An 18,980-nucleotide genomic window follows, 5' to 3' on the forward strand; every position below is an offset into this window, starting at 1 on the left:
CCGAGCAGAAGGCACGTGCTTTAGGTTCAGTTGTTCTGAGTGAAAAGCATCAGAGCCGGGAGGTCGTTGAACTTTGACAATGAATACCGGCGCCGGGCACCGCTCGCCAAGGGGATCACCAGCAAATACAATAAATTGGGGAATATTTGTTTCTGGTCCCTAAAAAGCTGTTTCTGGCACCTAATTGCTGATCAGCCCCAAAATGCTTATTCGACCCTAATATCTGAATCTGGCACCTAATTGCTTCCACACAGCCTAAAGTTGCCAGATCGTCTAGTTGAACTCCGTATTTGCTGTTTGCTGATTCAGCACCAAAACCAAAATATCCAGCACCTATTTTATTCCACGTTTGCCTACCTAATTCGCGTAATCTTCCTGATTTTATGTATCCTAACAAACATGAACTTTGCATTCGGTGATGTCAAGTGCCATTTTCGCCAGTGGAGATAATGATTAATGCCATTTCTAGCCAAAAGAGAATCACTAGCCAGCTATGGTGCATCATAGCAAGACGCTCCTATACCAGCCCGCTATGTAGAGATTATTGCACCCTCAGCCATTTTAACGTGAAAAGTTTGGATCTGTCACTTCCAGCCAGGCTCTCAGGTCATAAACTGGAGTAAAGCAAAATGTCAACTCTGAACAGACATGCCACGCAACCGGCCCTCTTTTCAATATTATTAGCTTTCTGGCTTTCTGCAATCATCGTCTGACTCCATCTCGATCAAACGCAGCGTCCGGTTTCTACAGGGGCGTTTGACTGACCGGCCACACAATAACCAAAACAAAATCAAAGCTTCATGCACACATAAGTAAGAAACGGATGAAAAAGGCACAACCACGGCACATCTCTGCGCGGCAAACAACGGAAAATGTCCCACGCAAGATCCCGCGTTTCTTCAGCGGCCTTGAACGGAATGAAAACATTACATTTCTTTTTTGGAGCTATTTGATGACGTCAAAAAATACAATACCCGTTTTAATGGTCAAAATCGAAACAATTACTCACAAAAATGTTTCCCTTTAAGCATAACAAATTAATACTTTTAAATATTTAAATGACATTGTTTTTTTCAAACAAATCAATATTATTTGTTTACTTAAACGTCATATACAATGCTGAGATCACTACGGGACTGTCTTAGAGTGTAGGTGCACTGGCAACCTTTAGGCTAGACTCCAGGGGTCATTATACCAGAACAACATGATTCTACCAGCCAGTAATTCATTTTTCTACTAGATTGGTGCTACGCTCAGCATTTAGGTGCCAGATTCAGAAAAAAAGAGTAAGGCGTACCGATGAATAGGTGCCAGAAACAGCTAATTAAGGCCATTTTCCATGATTGGTGCTGGTATCCACCAAATAGGTGCTGAGGACCAATTTTGGGGCGAGTCAGCTTTTAGGTGCCAGAAATAGCTTTTCTGGGACGCAATTAAATGGCGTCCCAATAAATTTGTTTTTGCAATATCTCAGCCGTTTCTGTGCCGATTTAGCTGAAACTTGGACTGTTGGTGGTAGTGTAGTTTAGGGTAGGGTAGGGTAGGTTAGGGTAGGGTAGGGTAGGGTAGGGTAGTGTAGGGGTAGGGTAGGGTAGTGTAAGGGTAGGGTAGGGTAGGGTAGGGTAGGGTAAGGGTAGGGTAAGGGTAGGGTAGGGTATGGTAGGGTAGGGTAGGGTAGGGTAGTGTAGGGGTAGAGGTAGGGGTAGGGTAGGGGTAGGGTAGGGTAGGGTAGGGGTAGGGTAGGGTATGGTAGGGTAGTGTAAGGGCAGGGTAGGGTAGTGTAAGGGTAGGGTAGGGTAGGGTAGGGTAGGGTAGGGCAGTGTAGGGGTAGGGTAGGGAAGGGTAATTTAGGGGTAGGGTTAGGGTAGGGTAGGGTAGGGTAAGGGTAGGGTAGGGTAGTGTAAGGGTAGGAAAGGGTAGGGTAGGGTAGGGTAAGGTATGGTAGGGTAGGGTAGGGTAGTGTAGGGGTAGGGTAGGGTAGGGGTAGGGTAGGGTAGGGTTAAATTGAGTAAAATCCTAACTTACAAAGGACTCGAACAACTCGCATGCATGTCACCATCATACTTTACAGTTCAATTAAAAGCAGTTACCCAGTTCTTCACACATAATACCAATAAAAATGCAAGCTTCTACACCCAAACTAATGCACCCGTTAATCATACATATCAAAACATACAGTTATCGCGTAAACCTGTACCTCTAGTAAATCATAAATGCAACAACACATCTCTGATCTCTCAATCCGCTTTACAGCGAATCGGCTTTGTTACATAGCGATCACAGTGTAGTTATCTCGAATGTCAGATATTTTTACACATCAATATTTGATATTTGACGACACCAGCAATGTACTTACGGATGACTTTAACAATGCACGCCATGCGAGGCATGTTATATCAAACACGACGTCATCAATGACCAATGATGCAGCACTCTGAGAATGGCATACCTCTTCCTTGTCGAGGTATCCGTTTCCGTCCTTGTCGCGGTAGTTTTTGAACTGCTCGCGCTCCTTCTGTACCCACTCTGGCTCCTCCCCGCCCCCCGCGGCGTCGAACATATCGCCTGCACACAGTTCACACAGTCAGTAATTGAGTACACAAACACAGAGAAGTCACACAATATCCGGACCGTTAGGAAGAGACGGGCTAAGTTAATGTTAATGATCAGAATCGTTGTGTACAAACGTGCGGCGACCTTTTCCCGAAACATAATGCAACCTTTCGGAGTAATTTACTTACGACGATGAGAGCAAACGCTTCAGGCACTTGTTCCTACAGATGTGAAATGCTGTTGGAGAACAATAAGTACAGTTCTCACCGATGTACTCGTCCTCTGTGATTCTCCCGTCTTTGTTCTTGTCGATGTCCTCCATGGTTTCAATAACGACTATCTCTTTCATGTGGTCCACCTCTTCGGGATGAAGAAAGTGGGCAAACTCCTCGCGCGACAGATTGCCATCGCCGTCCTGGTGACAGCAATCCACTCATCAATGCTTGCAGGCCAGTGTCATTTATCCGTCTGGCAGTGCTTTCATTGATTACTAATCAACTATGAAATAAAAAAGAATAAAAATTATGGGTAAGTAGAACGCAGATACGTTGAATTTCACGGAGCTTTGCTCCGCTCCCGTTACATTATCATAGTTCATATTTGGCATCTTTCGATTCGAAAAAAATTGTCCACTTAACCCGCGCCCCGCTGGGCTATTCAGCCATACGCGCCCTGCTGGGGGGGCAGATTCTGCCCCCCCTGTCTAACTTCCGAACCGATGGTCGTAGAAAGACGGGGAAAACGGCAATCGAAAGCTCTCAACAAGGCGGATCTTAGGAGCCCAAATTTTTTTGCTTAAGTAGGTCAGAGGTCAGGTCAAGGTCAGGTCAAGGGTACAAAATGCAAGTTTCTACAGTATCGGCCTTGTACCGTAGTTGCCGAAGAATGGACTGAGACTGATTGCCCAAAACGTGTTCTTAGACTACCAAGACAATATTCGTTGCACACAATGTCATTCAAAGGTCAAGGTCAAGGTCAGGTCAGGTCAGGTCAGGTCACCAAAAACAAAATATAGAAAAGGGCATGTGCGACACATGTTTTATGGGTCATTTTACTCATGGAATTCAATAGGCACACTCAATAAGTGATATGGACCACCTCTGGATGAATTTCAGGTCGAGGTCAGGTCAAGGTCAGGTCAAGTGAGGTCAAATTTTGAAGTTGGTTGTTAAGGCCTAAAAAGGTGTCTATCCGATGCAGTTTTTCACGGCGAATCGAATGGTGCTATTTTTGTTTCCGTACGAGGTCTAGAACTTCCAAAAAAAATCATTTTTCAAAAATTTTGTGTGTCGTGACGTCATAACATTTTGAATAACTCCCACATTTTTGAACCGATTCTTCTAAAAATTGGTATGTAGGTGCACATAGACCAGTTCTTTGACATATATTCCGGTTTTTTTCGATAAACCCAAAATTTTGGATTTTATAAATATATTCCCAAAAAAGTCAGTTTTTTGGAAAAATTTGGCCAAAATCCAAAATTTTCAAAAAACTGAGATAGCCATTTGATAGACAAAGTAGAATCACGTATAACCTTTTTTGTTACGTCTTGATTCCTTTAAAAATGAAGATGTTAGCGGCGTTTGAAATTTTGCCGTTTTTGAGGCGAAAATGGCGAACATGACGTCACTAAAACGTCAATTTCTCAAAAATTTTCCGACGGATTTCGCTCAAATTTTCAGGGAGCGTGTCAAATTGATGTATGATAAGGTACTGAAAGTTTGACGTCGCTGGCGTAACGCGTTTAGAAGTTATTGGCGAAAAACGGGAGGGGGGGCAGATTCTGCCCCCCCCCCCAGCGGGGCGCGGGTTAAAGGGGGAACCTACATACATACATTTCGAGTGAACTACCGACAATAGCTAGTAAACTTCGAAATTCACATTCTGCAACCAGATCCATCTAGCATCCGCCCCCGTGTAGCCGAGCCGGAATCGGTCATAGGTGGGCAGTGGGCACCGTCCCACATAATTGCAGCTTCGTTACTCGTTCCTCCCTTCCAGCAAAACATGACTTTCGTCAGTCGTTCTCCATTTATTTGCGTAAAATAAAAGAAAGTTATATCTTAACAGCTTAAAAATACACACAAGAGTGGAGTGTGTACTAAACAAGCTGAGATCCCAGTTATCTGAGACCAACACACACTAACACAGGCTGAAGATCATTGTTTGACCAGCCCGCTCGGATAACCAACAGCGAAGGTGGAGCGGAGCAGTGGATAAATTGTAACGGATTAACCCGCGCCCCACTGGGATCTGCGTGTAACACGACCTACTCAAAACTAGTGGGCCAGAATTCAAACGGCTCTGATAGCCTTGGAAAAACTGTTGAGCGAAACCTAATTTCACTGACCTCGAGGACATGACGTCACAGGTCAGGTCAAAGAAAAAACTATCAATGCTTGGCTTGTTCACATTTTGGGCAGTGGCAGCCGGCTTACCAGTCAGATCAGGCTTATTTTTTGTTTACATTTTTTGTTTATTTTTTGTTTATTTTTGTTATCAGGCTTATTATTTCGTATGTAGATGCTTTAGGTAATTTGAGGGTACCAAACTTGTACTTTGATTTTCAGGTCAGGGCCAGGCCAGGTCATCCCAGGTCACGGACATCTTTATCATGCATCGGTCACGTGACAAATGTTTTATGATCCATTTAGACCATATATTTCGAATTCGATGTAGTTAATGTCATTCGAGGGCATTTTGAGTTAAACTTAGCAGAGGTCAGGCCACTTTCAGGTCCAAAAAGGTCAAAACCTAAAGCTGAAACTTTTCACCAAAAAAGATGTCTATCGGATGCCGTTTAAGCTCAGGAACACGATGGTGCCATTTACATTGGAGTGCGATGTCAAACGCATACTGAAAAAAAAATGATTCAGAAAGTTTAAACAGTAAAATTTCTACTAGACTGCGTGTAGCGTACCCATTTGTAAAATATACAGCTAAAACTTGCTACAGTATATCATAGGCATGTGTTCTATCACATATATTTCGTTTTTTTTCGAAAAGAACATTAAAAAAAGATAAAAATATGAATTTGGAAAAGTCATGAAGTTTATGAATTTGAAATTTGTATATTACTTTTTAAAACTTTAAAATTTCATATACATTATTTTCAACACTTTCAAATTTTTGGAAAATCCGAGAACGCAATATTCTGAGTCCTCTTATGCAAAGAAATCGTATCTAGCTTAAAAACTAAGCTCTTGAGAGCGATTGCCGCAGTTCAATGTTTTGTTCTAAAATCGGCCGAACATGACGTCACTCTGACGTCATTTCCGGCGTACATATGGTAGCTACGAAGTTCATATTTTGACACAAGGTGTCAAATTGATGCAGCCGAAGGTACTGAAAGTTTCGCGTCGATAGGTCTGGCGGCTTAGAAGTTATTGCAGAAAAACGAGAAGGGGCTATGAATAGACCCCCCCCCCTGTGGGGCGCGGGTTAACGAGCCACCACTGATATGGCATAGGTTATTAGGTCCGTTGAAAGTAGCCAGCTCGTTCCTGAAATGTAACACCGACCACCGTTCCGTAAGGGAGGAGTAGACCGAGCCCAACTGCCCACCTATGGGTTTGGTAATGACTCGCCCCAAACACTGCGCTCTTGGCTTACCGCGTCGGCCGTCCTCCACCTCCTGTGGTCGCGCTCAATCATCTTCTTGTAGCTGTCCCCGTCCTCGTCCTCTTGGTCGTTCGAGTCGTCGGTGAAGCCGTAGACGGACTTTTTGTAGTCCTCCCACGTGATGTGGTCCTTGTCGTTAGTGGTGTGCGCCTGCCGCGACAGCAGAACAGAACGTTGTCGGGACTAACACTAGCTTTGTTATTCGAAACGGTGAACTAAAACCTGGTGGCGGAATACCACTAAAAAAGCATTACAGATTTAGCAATTCAGGTAACCGTGCAGACTGCAGAGTATCTCCGTTGAAAAGTTTAGTCAGCATTTTCAATAGGATGAATTTTTATTATCTATAAAACCAGTATAACGCCTTTTGGGGCGACTAACGGAGCGAGCGAGAGGGTGAGCCTTGCACGTGCGAAATTTCGAGGGGGTACCTCCAACAGAATTGTGCACGGCTGACGGCACCCTACCGGTCTCTAGCGATGTGCCAAATTTGAACGCAATCGGCCTAGCCGTTCTCGAGATCTGGAAGCGGCACCCTGCACGTGCGCACGTGCAAAATGGGTCCCAACTGACTTTTGCACGGCACCCTACTAACCGGTCTCAAACCATGTAGGGGAAGTTGGGGCAATGCCGGAGTTGGGGCAAAGCCGAAATTCGAGATATTTCGAAAACCGTACGACATGGATGCCACCTGTCAGATGCTCTGAAGATGCTCTGAAGCTTAAGTGACTACCTACCAACGCATGTTTGTTACCAGTCGTCATTCGGAATACTTCGGCTGTGAGGGCGCCGAGAGCGTTTTCAAGGTACGTTTCCTTTGTACTACATGCGATTTCGAAGCTGCATTTCCTACTCATTATGCTACTGTTTGTCTGGCCAATTCGGTCAAGTAATCTTCAGCACGTCTTTGCATACCTAAGTGTGCTGCCTATTTGAAATTTATACAGCACGTTGAAAAGTTATGGGCCTGCAAATGAAAGTATGGCTGGCTGGGGTAATGCCGAAAACGTGCAATTACGCGCGTTAAAGCACGCTACGTGAACTTTACCGCTGTAGAATAGCAACGCGTATTTTTAGTCACACAAATTACACTTTTAACCGACACAACGGCCTGTTACCATAAGGAATGATTTACCTGGCCTTTTCTTATTATATCAAACAATTATAACTTCCAGTGTGCACCAAGCGTCCTCAAGCTCTTAAAACGCGTGTCAGCTTTGACGAATTCTGGATAAAATTTGAGATAAAATAGCAAAACATCATTTTCGGCATTCCCGTAGATCATTTCTCCCATTTTCGACTTTCCCCGCAGTCCGGGGCAACGCCGAAAAAGTCACTTCTTTGATATTTTTAGTTTGTGCGCTTAACGGTATGCGAATTCATCAAATGCGCCTGGTATGTTTGAAAGGCAAAAGACTGGCCTCTCGAATGACGCCAACAAGAATAGCTTATGTTGTCTACCTTGCGTGCTACGGGCGTCAGAAAAAAAGTATTCGGCGTTCCCCCAACTTCCCCTACCAAATTTCAGCGCAATCGGTTCACACTTTCTCGAGATCTGGAATCGACCCCTGCACGTGCGCACATGCAGCAGCACCCCAGCTGTGACACATGCATAGATATGCATGGCCTAGTGGGTGCCTACCTACATGTTAACTTTCAGCGCAATCAGCCCAGTAGTTACCGAGATATTGCAATTGTTACAAAAGTGACACCTCTTCGTTTGGCACGTAGCACGTGCATAAGGGTTTAGCCACACGCATCGGGAATAGTCCAATACTTGGTAGAAGGAATGAAGGTACCCTACAAAAATTACCGCATGTAAATCGGTCAAGGGGTTGCTGAGATATAAGCCTCGTAGAAGCGTCCGAACGGCCTGCCGGCCGCTCATACTCAGAAATTTCCGTTAAAGGGAGATAATGAGCTTTCTTTTTTCTTAAATAAAAATTACTCGACATCTATACTATTTCTACTGTAGTTTCTATAAAATATGAAAATTTCCTAGAACATTTTCTTATGTGAAAAAGGTTTTTATTTTTGCAAAAAAGAAGCAGTACATGCAGTACTTGTAACACCCACCGAAATGCGTTGTCCTTCTCTATAAAAAAGTCGCAGTATATGGCGCTTTTGTTTCAAACAGCGACGCTTGGGTTTTTGTTTATGTTATCGCCTTGTCGTTGCTTGGTTGTAAGGATTCTAATTTGAATTAGAGTTAATTCGGTTTAGAATTAATTAGATTCTAATTCGGGGGTACATAGTGCCTACTCTTCTTTGTTTCGGCATGCGGCATGCAGCACAAATGAACGGCATGCGCCAGAAACGCAGCCAAATCTTGCGATTGCGACTACGAAATTCATTATTTTGGCGTCAGAGCCTGAAGCAAAAAATACAAGCATATTTATTTCAAAAAGACTTCAGGTTTGTCGAACGGTGTTATGAGAATTTTGATAACAGTACTGCATAAGTTTTTCAGTGATGCCGCAAAAGTGTTGTATCTATCTTCTTTTATTGTGCAGTCGGCGGGACCGATTCAAAATTGAGTCGTTGCTACTAAAATAGCAGCATATGGCGTCAGATGATGAACAGGAAAAATAGTTGCGTAAATTTAGACAAAAACCACCCCAAACCATGAATATCTTTTGAAGGCACTATAGACGACCATTAACTACTATGGACGTCAAACCCCTTGAGACCCCACTTTTTTGCGATAATTTTTAAATGCATCAACTCTCGTTGACAATATTCTGGCAATGTGTGTTTCAGAACCTGCCGAAACTTTTAATACTAAGGTATTTTGACGCCAAACGATTATGAAAGGTACTTCTCATTCACTCGTAATGCTAAGGTCAATTCAGGCCCGGGCAGAGGCTTGCGCTCGGCCACACTCGAGCCCCGCCACCAGCGCCATCTGCTCTTAATGTCAGCTACCAGCGCCCGCTGCCGCTACCAGCTACCGCCCACCATCAAGCCTGAATGGAGCGAGAGACGCGAGTGACCGGTCGCCGGGCAAGGACCGCCGGAGGGGTAGGGCGGAGCTTAGCCCTGACGTCATTACGTGGCTCCGCCCCATGAGCACGTAGCCTCTACCCAAACAGCAGATTCGTTCCGTGAAATTTAACATTACGAGTGAATGAGAAGTACCTTTCATAATCGTGTGGCGTCAAAATACCTTAGTAATAAAAGTTTCGGCAGGCTCTGAAACACACATTGCCAGAATATTGTCCACAAGAGTTGACGCATTTAAAAATTATCGCAAAAAAGTGGGGTCTCAAGGGGTTTGACGTCCATAGTAATTAGATGTGATGAAGATCAAATGTAAGGAATACGCACATTTTACAAAATTACATGCAAGTACCAAAAAGTGATGTAAGTACTTATTCAACGGTCATTTTCAGCGCTCCCCGCTAACGTGACTTCAAGTTGAGATATTTGCGGCAACGTACCGAATTGAGCAAAATGGTTTTAATTTACATTATAACTTGTTGTGTTTTGTCAGAAAATGGTCCTAACTCAGATTTTGTGGAAAAAGGTCATTATCTCCCTTTAATCTAAGGAAAGACTACGCTCGCTTCGCCTGCTCCGTAAAAACTGGTACCATCGCTACGCCTCGTGACAACCAGCACGCTCGTTTGTATAAAAAAAGATCCCTATCAATAAGGGGCATAACGGCAAAGAAGCGTGCCTAAAATCACAATTCATCCTTTTAAAAACGTGAAATTTGATAGGTCTGACGTTCATCAGCTTCAGATCGTCACAAGCCATCATGACTAAATATTGACAACGGGAGCTCCAAAAACAGTCACCCTGTTCGGCGAGATGCCTCTGCTGAGTAAATCTATGCCCAGCGGCATCCTCGCGCTCAGCCCACCTGCCATTGTCGCTCAGCGTCCTCGTTGATGTATTTGCCCTGAGTGAACTTTATCCACTTGGTCAGCTCTTCCTCCGTGAGCCTCCCGTCACGGTTTGCGTCGATTTTGTCGTAGATCAGCCTGCGAGCGAACATCAGCTCAGTGATAATCACAGCACGGAGACAGATGGAACACTAGAAAAAAAACGCAATACAACAATACCAGACAACTTTTACCGAAGCCGGATTATTTTTTAAAAGCCGGACTGACAACGCTAACGAGTGAAGCGACTCTGATCATAAAAGCCCGGGATGTCGACAGGATCTATGCTGCATTCAAACTTCGCGTGCCCATACAGCAGGGTTCAATCCATCCACTCGAAAGTTCAATGGCTCAGGGCCCGGCCAGCTGGCGCAGACCATCCCCGTCAAGAGCCTCGCGTATCGAGCGGCACCGGATCCTATCCTCCCCCCCCCCTCCCCCCAGACTCCTACCGCTTGGCTACAATCCCACCACGCCTATGATCAGATCTCGAACCAGACACGGACGTTAAACACCTACGAATTGAACGAAATCATCATTCACTGACATCCTTTGCCCGGAGTTTTCCAGAGGGACCAATGCGTGCTACTTCTGACATGATTTGTTAAGACGACTCATCCAGGCATTCCGTCCTTTATATGCCGAATACATATATCATTAAACTTTTCGAAGTTGTTACAATACCGGAGTGAATATATTTATCCTGCAATGCTTTCTCAATATACCTTAGATCTAGTCCTAGGGTCAGGTAATTTTTACGATCTAGGCATCACCTTTTAAGGATAATCATGTTGACTCAAACGATTTAAAGCAAGGCTTTTAACGTTTCTCACAATTCATTAAAATTTACATCTTTGAATCGACTCACAAGTACCTAGTGGTAGAAAGCCAACGACCTTCCTATGTCCTTATCCATTTTAACGACAGACGGCAAACATGATGGCTCAAAATATCTGCGCTGCGCCCGGCTTGCCGAATTTATTTAGGTAGGTACTGAGAATCTAAATCCGACATATCGTTTATTGACCTTGTATGTCCCCAGCTGACACCAACTATTGAAATCAACCTGGAACCCATTCACCATATGGCATCATGACGGTCAATACGATCGGTTCGATCTACTATTATAAATCTTAAAAAGTCCGCCGCCGCCGCCCACGCCGCCGTCGGGGTTACGCAGTCGGTGTTACTCCCAAAAACGCTTATTGCGGCGCCGTCGATTGACGCAGGAGGGTGAAATTTTTACCACTCGTGGGTCACGTCATTCAACAGGTCGTATTAAATTTTGGGCACGATGTGGCCGGGGGTGCGCCCGTGGCGCGTGCTCATGTGCGCCATAGGGTTAGCATTAGAATCGCGACCGGCGCCGAGCAGAGGGCACGTGCTTTAGGCTCAGTTGTTCGCTTAAGAAACTGAGTGGAAATTAGCCGGCAGGTCATTGACCTTTGACAACGAATGCCGACACAAGGTACCGCTCGCCAAGGGGATTCGCCAGTAAATACAATTAATTCGTTTTTTCAATATCTCAGCCGTTTCTGGGCCGATTTAGCTGAAACTTGGACTGTCCTTGGTAGTGTAGTGTAGGGTAGGGTAGGGTAGGGTAGGGTAGGGTAGGGTAGGGTAGGGTAGGGTAGGGGTAGGGGTAGGGGTAGGGTAGGGTAGTGTAGGGGTAGGGTAGGGTAGGGTAGGGTAGTCTAGGGTAGGGTAGGGCAGTGTAGGGGTAGGGTTAGGGTAGGGTAAGGTAGGGTAGGGTAGGGTAGGGTAGGGTAAGGTAGGGTAGGGTAGGGTAGGGTAAGGTAGGGTAGGGTAGGGTAAGGTAGGGTAGGGTAGGGTAAGGGTAGGGTAGGGTAGTAGGGTAGGGTAGGGACTATAGGGTAGGGTAGGGTAGGGTAAGGTAGGATAGGGTAGGGTAGGGTAGGGTAGGGTAGGGTAGGGTAGGGTAGGGTAGGGTAGGTTAGGGTAGTAGGGTAGGGTAGGGTAGAGTAGGGTAGGGTAGGGTAGGGGGTAGGGTAGGATAGGGTAGGGGTAGGGTAGGGTAGGGGTAGGGAAGGGTAGATAGGGTAGGGTAGGGTAGTGTAGGGGTAGGGTAGGGTATGGTAGGGTAGGGTATAGGGTAGGGTAGGGTAGGGTATGGTAGGGTAGGGGTAGGGTAGGGTATGGTAGGGGTAGGGGGGGTAGGGGTAGGGTAGGGTAGGGTAGGGTAGGGTATGGTAGGGGTAGGGGTAGGGTAGGGTAGGGTAGGGTAGGGTTGAATTGAGTAACATCCTAACTTACAAAGGGCTCGAACAACTCGCATGCTTCACCATCATACTTTACAGTTCAATTAAAAGCAGTTACCCACTTCTTCACAAATAATACCAATAAAAATGCAAGTTTCTACACCAAAACTAATGCATCCGTTAATCATACATATCAATACATACAGTTATCGCGTAAACCTGTACCTCTAGTATATTTTAAAGGGACTGTCCCACCTTCAAAAAATTGTTTTGATATACTGTTCTTGTGTTGCAAGACATAGATTATGGGCCCCTTTACACGAAATTGGCAAACATTCGGCCCATAGTTGGCTAATTGTTTAAAAATTCCAATTAAAAGCTTTTGGATCGATTACGTCATATGATTGTTTTTTTATCGGGCAAAGTTTTTTTCCTAGCTGCCAAATCGGTGGCACAAAGTTTTGTTACGCTTCTGCCGCGAATAGTACAAACATTGCGCATGAACTCAGGAAATTGGTAAACATGTTCAATGTTCATGGAAAGGATTGAAATGAAAATTGGAAAATTGAAGCTTGAACTTTGTCCAGAAAAAGGTCGCAAACTGCAAAGAATATCAACAAGGCCTTAGTTATCATTTTTAAAAAGTTATAGAATGCTCCCTAATAAGCAAAAGCAAGACATTGATGTTTGATTATTGATGCTGCCCACAATGTCTTGGGCACATGGATGATGGAAGTGAGCTCAACTTCAATAATCAGACCTAAGAATCACAATGGATATAGCCATGAGCCAGACTGCAAAGTGGGGCAATTTTGTCTAGATTTTGTCAGTGCGGACTCCTTCGTCTGGTGCGGATTTAAGTGTGGTGCGGTGCGGATTTGGTCTAGTGTGGTGCGGATGTAGTGTAGCGGGGTGCGAATTTGGCTTGCTGTGGTGCAGATGTGTAGCATTGTGGGGATTTGAGGTCAGTGCAGGTTTTGACTGGCCATTTTGGGGTTTGGTGCATTTTTGGTGTTCTCTCAGGCCTCAGCCCCCTTTGGTGTGAATTTTCGGGCTCTGTTTGAAGGGTTTGTGTCAATTTTGAGCTTGGGAGTTGGGCCAGTGCTCCTTGGCGACCTGCGAGCCATACTCTGCAGTACTGGCCTGGGCCCATGAGCAAAGTAATATAATATAGTCTGTTCAAGATTCAATATAATACCTAAGTCTGCAAAACACATTCCAGCAATTGTAATTGAAGCAGAATGAATTGTAGTGAACTGCATTTGTATTTTTTGTGTCTGTGAAAAATAATAAATATACCTACCTATTGGAAAAATTGTGGCCTTTCAGCACATTTGGCAGAGTTGTGTGACTCTGATTTAGTGGCTCATGAGGAACGCAACGAGCTGCGGAACAAGCTTGAATAGCATTTTGCCTCAGGGCTATCTGCCAGAAACATTTCATCTGCATAAATTTGCCTACAGGCAAGTCTGACAAATTTGTGGATTAACTGGGGCCCTTGTAAGCCTGCATATTAAATTCTAGCCCACCAGCTCAGCCCTATTCTCAGTTTCAGCATTCAGCATGATAACAGTTCTGATCAAGTTCTGATTGTCACCACTGAGACACCAATGGAGTCCTCTTAAATTTTGCCTTTTTATTAGATTATTTGTAAGAGTTTCAGCTACATTTACATAGACCAAACGTTTCCATCTCAAAGATCTGCGACCCACCCCACTCTTCCAGTAGGATGCCTGGCGCGCAAACAGTCCAGCAGTGAGCTGCCAGCCGGTACGCAGGGCAGCAGCAGGCGGCGGCAACAGCAACTAGTGAACATGTCTTGGACTGCAGCCACGACATGATCTAGGCTAGCATCTATTCAATTTGTCCATGTACAAGTACCACAGCTCCTGCCCGAGGTCGCGCAAGTCAGGGAACTGACCACCTCCAGCCCAGGCGTGGTTCACTGACTCAAGACATTTCAACTGACCAGTCAGAGTTCATGTTTTGCAACTTTTATCCAAGTTATTTGTAATTGTAATATTCTAAACTGAATTTTAGGCATGACTTCATTTTTCAAGAGCTACACAGAACACGCCTTCCCTGTACAGCACGTCATTGTCCTAACATTAGTCAAATAGTTGCAAGAAGCGACTTGAATGCGGAACCTGCCAGTTTTGAAGCCCTGTTGTCTGTTGGGTGACACTGCACAGAGGTAAGGATGGGGTGTGATTTTGCTGCTGTTTGTCAGGTGCAATGTGTGTGTCAATGATCACAAAGTACTCTTAAAGGTTTAAAAAATGCATAGCATGGCCTAACAAGGCACATTACCTAGGTTTTGACAAGCAGCGCAGCGACTGCGGTACAAAGGCCCAGTCCCACGACCCATGCTCATGTTAGTAGCTGGATCCAGGGGGCTGTCATCCCGAGCTTTCCTATGTGCCGGGCGCCCGACTGTTTAACATTACCCGTGACGTCATGGGAGCGTACACTTGTCAGCTGGCCTTCCCCCTAAGGTTTTTCGCGAATAACTCGCGTAAAAAGCGGCCGATCGCGACGAAACTTTCAGTACCCTCGCATTGATCAATTGTACACCTAACCTGAAAATTTCATGACCCTGACCCAAATGACCTTTGACCTGTGACCTACTTTCCGAGACCATGTTTGGCCGGAATAGCGATTCGGCGTATGTCGGCTCGCATTAGCCGCGCGTTTGCAAGCTTTTCGTGGTTTCAAACGTTCAAACATGTGATTTGATGTTGCTCCTATGCATTAGGGTGGATGTCAAAAGATCACCTGAAGGTCAGGTCAGGTCATTGACCTTTGGTGACCTCGGTTCACTTTTTCGAGTTTTACATGTTTCTAGGCTAGTTTTTGGAGCTGATTTCGAATTTAACAGCCATTTGAACATTTACGAAGTAGTTTTGGTGCCTTCGTGACATGTTACGAAGCTGTCAGAGTCGGTTGGCACGTATTACGAATACCCGTCACGACCCCTACCGGTTGACCTGACCTGACCTGACCCGATCTGGTCTAAATGCTTAAAGACATCATCTCTGATCAAAACTAACACGATATTCGTGATCAGCACCCCGGAGAACTCCATAGCAGCCACACTTTACGACTTTCTAGGGCCCCGATTTTCCCGATTTTCGGGTCATTGACCTGACCTGGAAGGTCACCCGATGACCTAGGATCTTAAAATTGGATATCATCGGCTTCCTCCCGTGACGGGCAACACGCTCGTTTTTCCGCGAAGCTCTAGCTCAATCAGGGGCCAAACGCGAGGGGGGGGGTGGTCGTACCAACCTCTTGTGTCGTCGAATGACGCAAAATGGCCTGTGCCGGCGAGGGTTAAGCAACGGCTACTTAACGCTTTCCTAATTGTAAAGTGTTGCATTGTCTGCATGGTGAGGAGAACGCTAACCGGTCAGAAGGGCGATGTGTTGTGAGGAGGGCGCCGACATGTCAGGAGGGCGCTGTACGATGAACGGCGACGCTGACTGGTCGGGAGGGCGATGCATGGTGATGAGGGCGCTATGCGTTGCAAAAGGCGCGGGCTGGTCAGGACGGCGCTGAACGCGAAGATGTCGCCGACAGGCGAGGAGGGTGCTGACAGGTCAGGAGGGCACTGCACGGCGATAAGGGCTGCGACAGATTTGGAGAACGCTGTCCGTGAAGAGGGCACCGACAAGGCAGCAGGGCGCTGTATGGTGGGGAGAGCGCCGACAGATCAGGAGGGCGCCCATGGTGAGGAGGATGCTGTACGATGAGAAGGGCACTATACGAGTGAAGAGGGCGCTGACAGGTCAGGAAGACACTGTATGAAAAGAAGGGTGCGGACAAGGTGAGGAAGGCGATGTACGGTCAGGAGGGCGCCGACAGATCAGGAGGGCCGTCTACGGTGAAAAGGGCACCGACTTGTCAGGAGGGCGCTGAACGTAGAGGGCGCCGGTCTGGAGGGCTTTGTATGGTTAGGAGGCCGCTATACAGTGAGGAGGATGGCGACAGGTCAGGAGGGCACTGTACGGTGAGGAGGGTGCTATAATACGATAGGCGCTGCCAGGTCAGGAGGGCGCTGACAGGTCTGCCTGGAGGGCGCCGAATGTGAAGAGGATTCCGACAGGCCAGGAGAGCGCTGAAGGGCGAGAAGGGCGCCGACAGATCAGAAGGGCGCCGAGCAGAGTCGCAGACAGAAGGGCGCTGAAGGTGAGCCGAGGGCGCTAGATGGTCAGGAGATTGGGAGTGGATACCCGTCATTTCAGGATTGTGGGTGCATCTTCACCCACAAAGAGATATAAAATTGTAAATATGGGCGCCAGCAACGCATGATGACGTCGCAATGGCTTACCGTCGAGGGCGACTAGAGTGCTGGACACTGAAAAGGCGCCATCGGCGCACAGAATGATCGTGGAAGGCGTCTGGATGGCGTCTTTCCAGAGGGCGCCTGCTAGATTGGGAGGGGCTAAAGCACAGTGTGCCCCCCCCCCCTTGGCTGCGCCCCTGAGTCCTTTGTCTAGCGATTTTCGAAGTACCTATGTATCGCGACCGTATGGGCCTTGGGAGCTGCCGGTGACCACAGGGGCCTTATAAGGCCCCTGATGACTCGGGACTCGTAGGCCGTATACGGCCTACGGGTCCCGAGTCATGTGGGCCATATCACCACAGGGCACCGTATCTTTTTCGAGATAAATGACCGTTCTGAAGCGTGTCGCATTTTCCTGAGCATGATCTGGCGGCGCCTGACGGCCCCGGGCCCCTCTCCAGTCTGCGGCTGACAGCTTACTGACAAGCCACCTGGCGATCGCCAACTCAACCCTAATTACGAAGTTGTCCGCTAGGTGGCGGGGCCACACAATCCCAGTCAGGACAAGGGATTCTCATAATTATTTTGCTATCATATTTTCCCCCTTTTAAAATCATTTAAAAGCGCTATTGCACCAGTAATTTTTATATTAGCAGCAATTCCAGCCGCCGCATCAGGGTCCAGATGGAGCCAGGGAGCATATGCACCGGTGACGTCACCGTAGTGTTGCAGATTTGTAACATTAGCGAGCCCGGACGATCTTACCTAGCTTATACGGCCTTGGCTGGATCTGCTCCCAGGAAACAAAGGTAAAACACTATTGACAGCTTTAAGATGAAATCTGCAGGAAAACTAAGCCATCTATAAAACATAAGCTTAAAGGCACAACAGAGCATTTCTTATTCAACATGCAGCACTTCCGCTTTCATCCGCCATCAGCAACTCAGTTCAAAGAATGATACATTACATCACTAAAATTTATTTCAAAACACCTCTGCATGGTGTTTACACAAACAACAGTTCTTTACTGGGCATGGTCGACCTCAGGCCACCCACACTTCAGCATACAGGGTATTATCAATCAGACATGGGCACGGATCCCAGGCAACCATTCACGGAAATCGAGATGGCCATTAGATAAACGGTCTTCAAGCATGAAATCATGGTGGAAAACATGGCTAATAAAAGCCTCTCAATGAACCAACTGTTTTGCACTCCTTCAAAGTTAACAGTTTTGGGAAAATCCCTCAAGATCCATCTCGGATCCATGATTCGTGATCATGGATCCGAGATGGAGGGATTTTCTCAAAACTGTAAACTCTGAGGGAATGCAAAATGGTTGGTTCGTTGAGAGGCATCTATAAGCCATGTTTTCCACCATAATTCCACGCTTAAAGACCACTAATCTAGTGGTCATTTTGATTTTCGTGTTTGGTCGTCTGGGATCCGTGCCCATGTCTGTTATCAATGTTTAACGGCTCAAGGTTAGTCGTCTTGGATGCTCAGAAATAAAAAAGGTGAACATTCATGGTCTCTTCCTTAGTTGTCACCATCAATAGATTGTGGACTTCTCAGAGCATGTCTTGATTATGGAGTTGAAACAGCAGTGAGCAAATCATTTATCATTTTGATACTATGATTAATTTTAGAGAGTTGCACACTTGAACTTGACACCTGCCATTGATAAGTTCATGGCTCTTGCATTCTTCAGTCACATTTAGGACGGCCTCTTAACTATTTAAATACAAAAATAAAAATACTACAAGAATTAGAAGACTATTAGAATTAGTTTGGCATGTCAATTTATTTCTCCACCTCGTGGTGGCACCGGAACGAAAATGAACGCTGTTCAAAGAGGCGTTGTTATTTTTCAAGGTTTCGATAAAAACAAGTCGACAGATACAGAAACTTCGGAAAAGGCGGAAACGTCACAGGTTTTAAGTGCCAATACCAATACATTGTGGCACTTATTTGCACAGATGTCAAAATCAAACACAAATTTCTTTGCGATGAAGTAATTGCTGGAGAAACGGTTTTCACGGCTCTGATTTTCAAAGAACGCCCATCAAGATGGCTATCTCAACTCAATTCTAATGTTAAGGTGGGACAGTCCCTTTAACCCTCGCCCGCACATGCCATTTTCCCATCCTAGAACGCACATGGGGGGTTTGCCACCCTCGCGCCATTTCGTTCTTGTTGGAGATAGAGCTTCGCGGTAAAGCAGGGTCTCGTCTAACATGTTAACCCGCGCCCCGTAGGGCTATCGGCGGACCCTACCACCCGTAGGGGAGGGGCCGTTTCGGCCCCCCCCCCCTAAAATCTCGGAATTTTACCGGCCGATTTTCAAAATTCAAACGGTGTTCGATAGCCCCACCAGGGAACTACCTTGTGACCAAATTTCATTGACCTAGGTCA

At 46.1% G+C, this 18,980-nt stretch overlaps 1 protein-coding gene across 1 annotated transcript in view; it reads right to left on the minus strand.

The window, feature by feature from the left end:
- Positions 1-18,980, minus strand: part of LOC122390022 (calumenin-like) — a 41,025-nt gene that overhangs the window by 2,872 nt on the left and 19,173 nt on the right. Inside the window, exons 5-8 of the mRNA XM_043382586.1 lie at positions 10,040-10,160; positions 6,166-6,324; positions 2,821-2,968; positions 2,450-2,565 (exon numbers count right to left, since the gene is read on the minus strand). Coding sequence (XP_043238521.1) covers positions 2,450-2,565; positions 2,821-2,968; positions 6,166-6,324; positions 10,040-10,160 — 544 coding nt within the window. The remainder of the gene's footprint in view (positions 1-2,449; positions 2,566-2,820; positions 2,969-6,165; positions 6,325-10,039; positions 10,161-18,980) is intronic.

This window comes from Amphibalanus amphitrite, unplaced genomic scaffold, assembly GCF_019059575.1.
Source record: "Amphibalanus amphitrite isolate SeventyFive unplaced genomic scaffold, NRLGWU_Aamphi_draft 000379F_arrow, whole genome shotgun sequence".
Classification (NCBI taxonomy): Eukaryota; Metazoa; Arthropoda; class Thecostraca; order Balanomorpha; family Balanidae; genus Amphibalanus; species Amphibalanus amphitrite.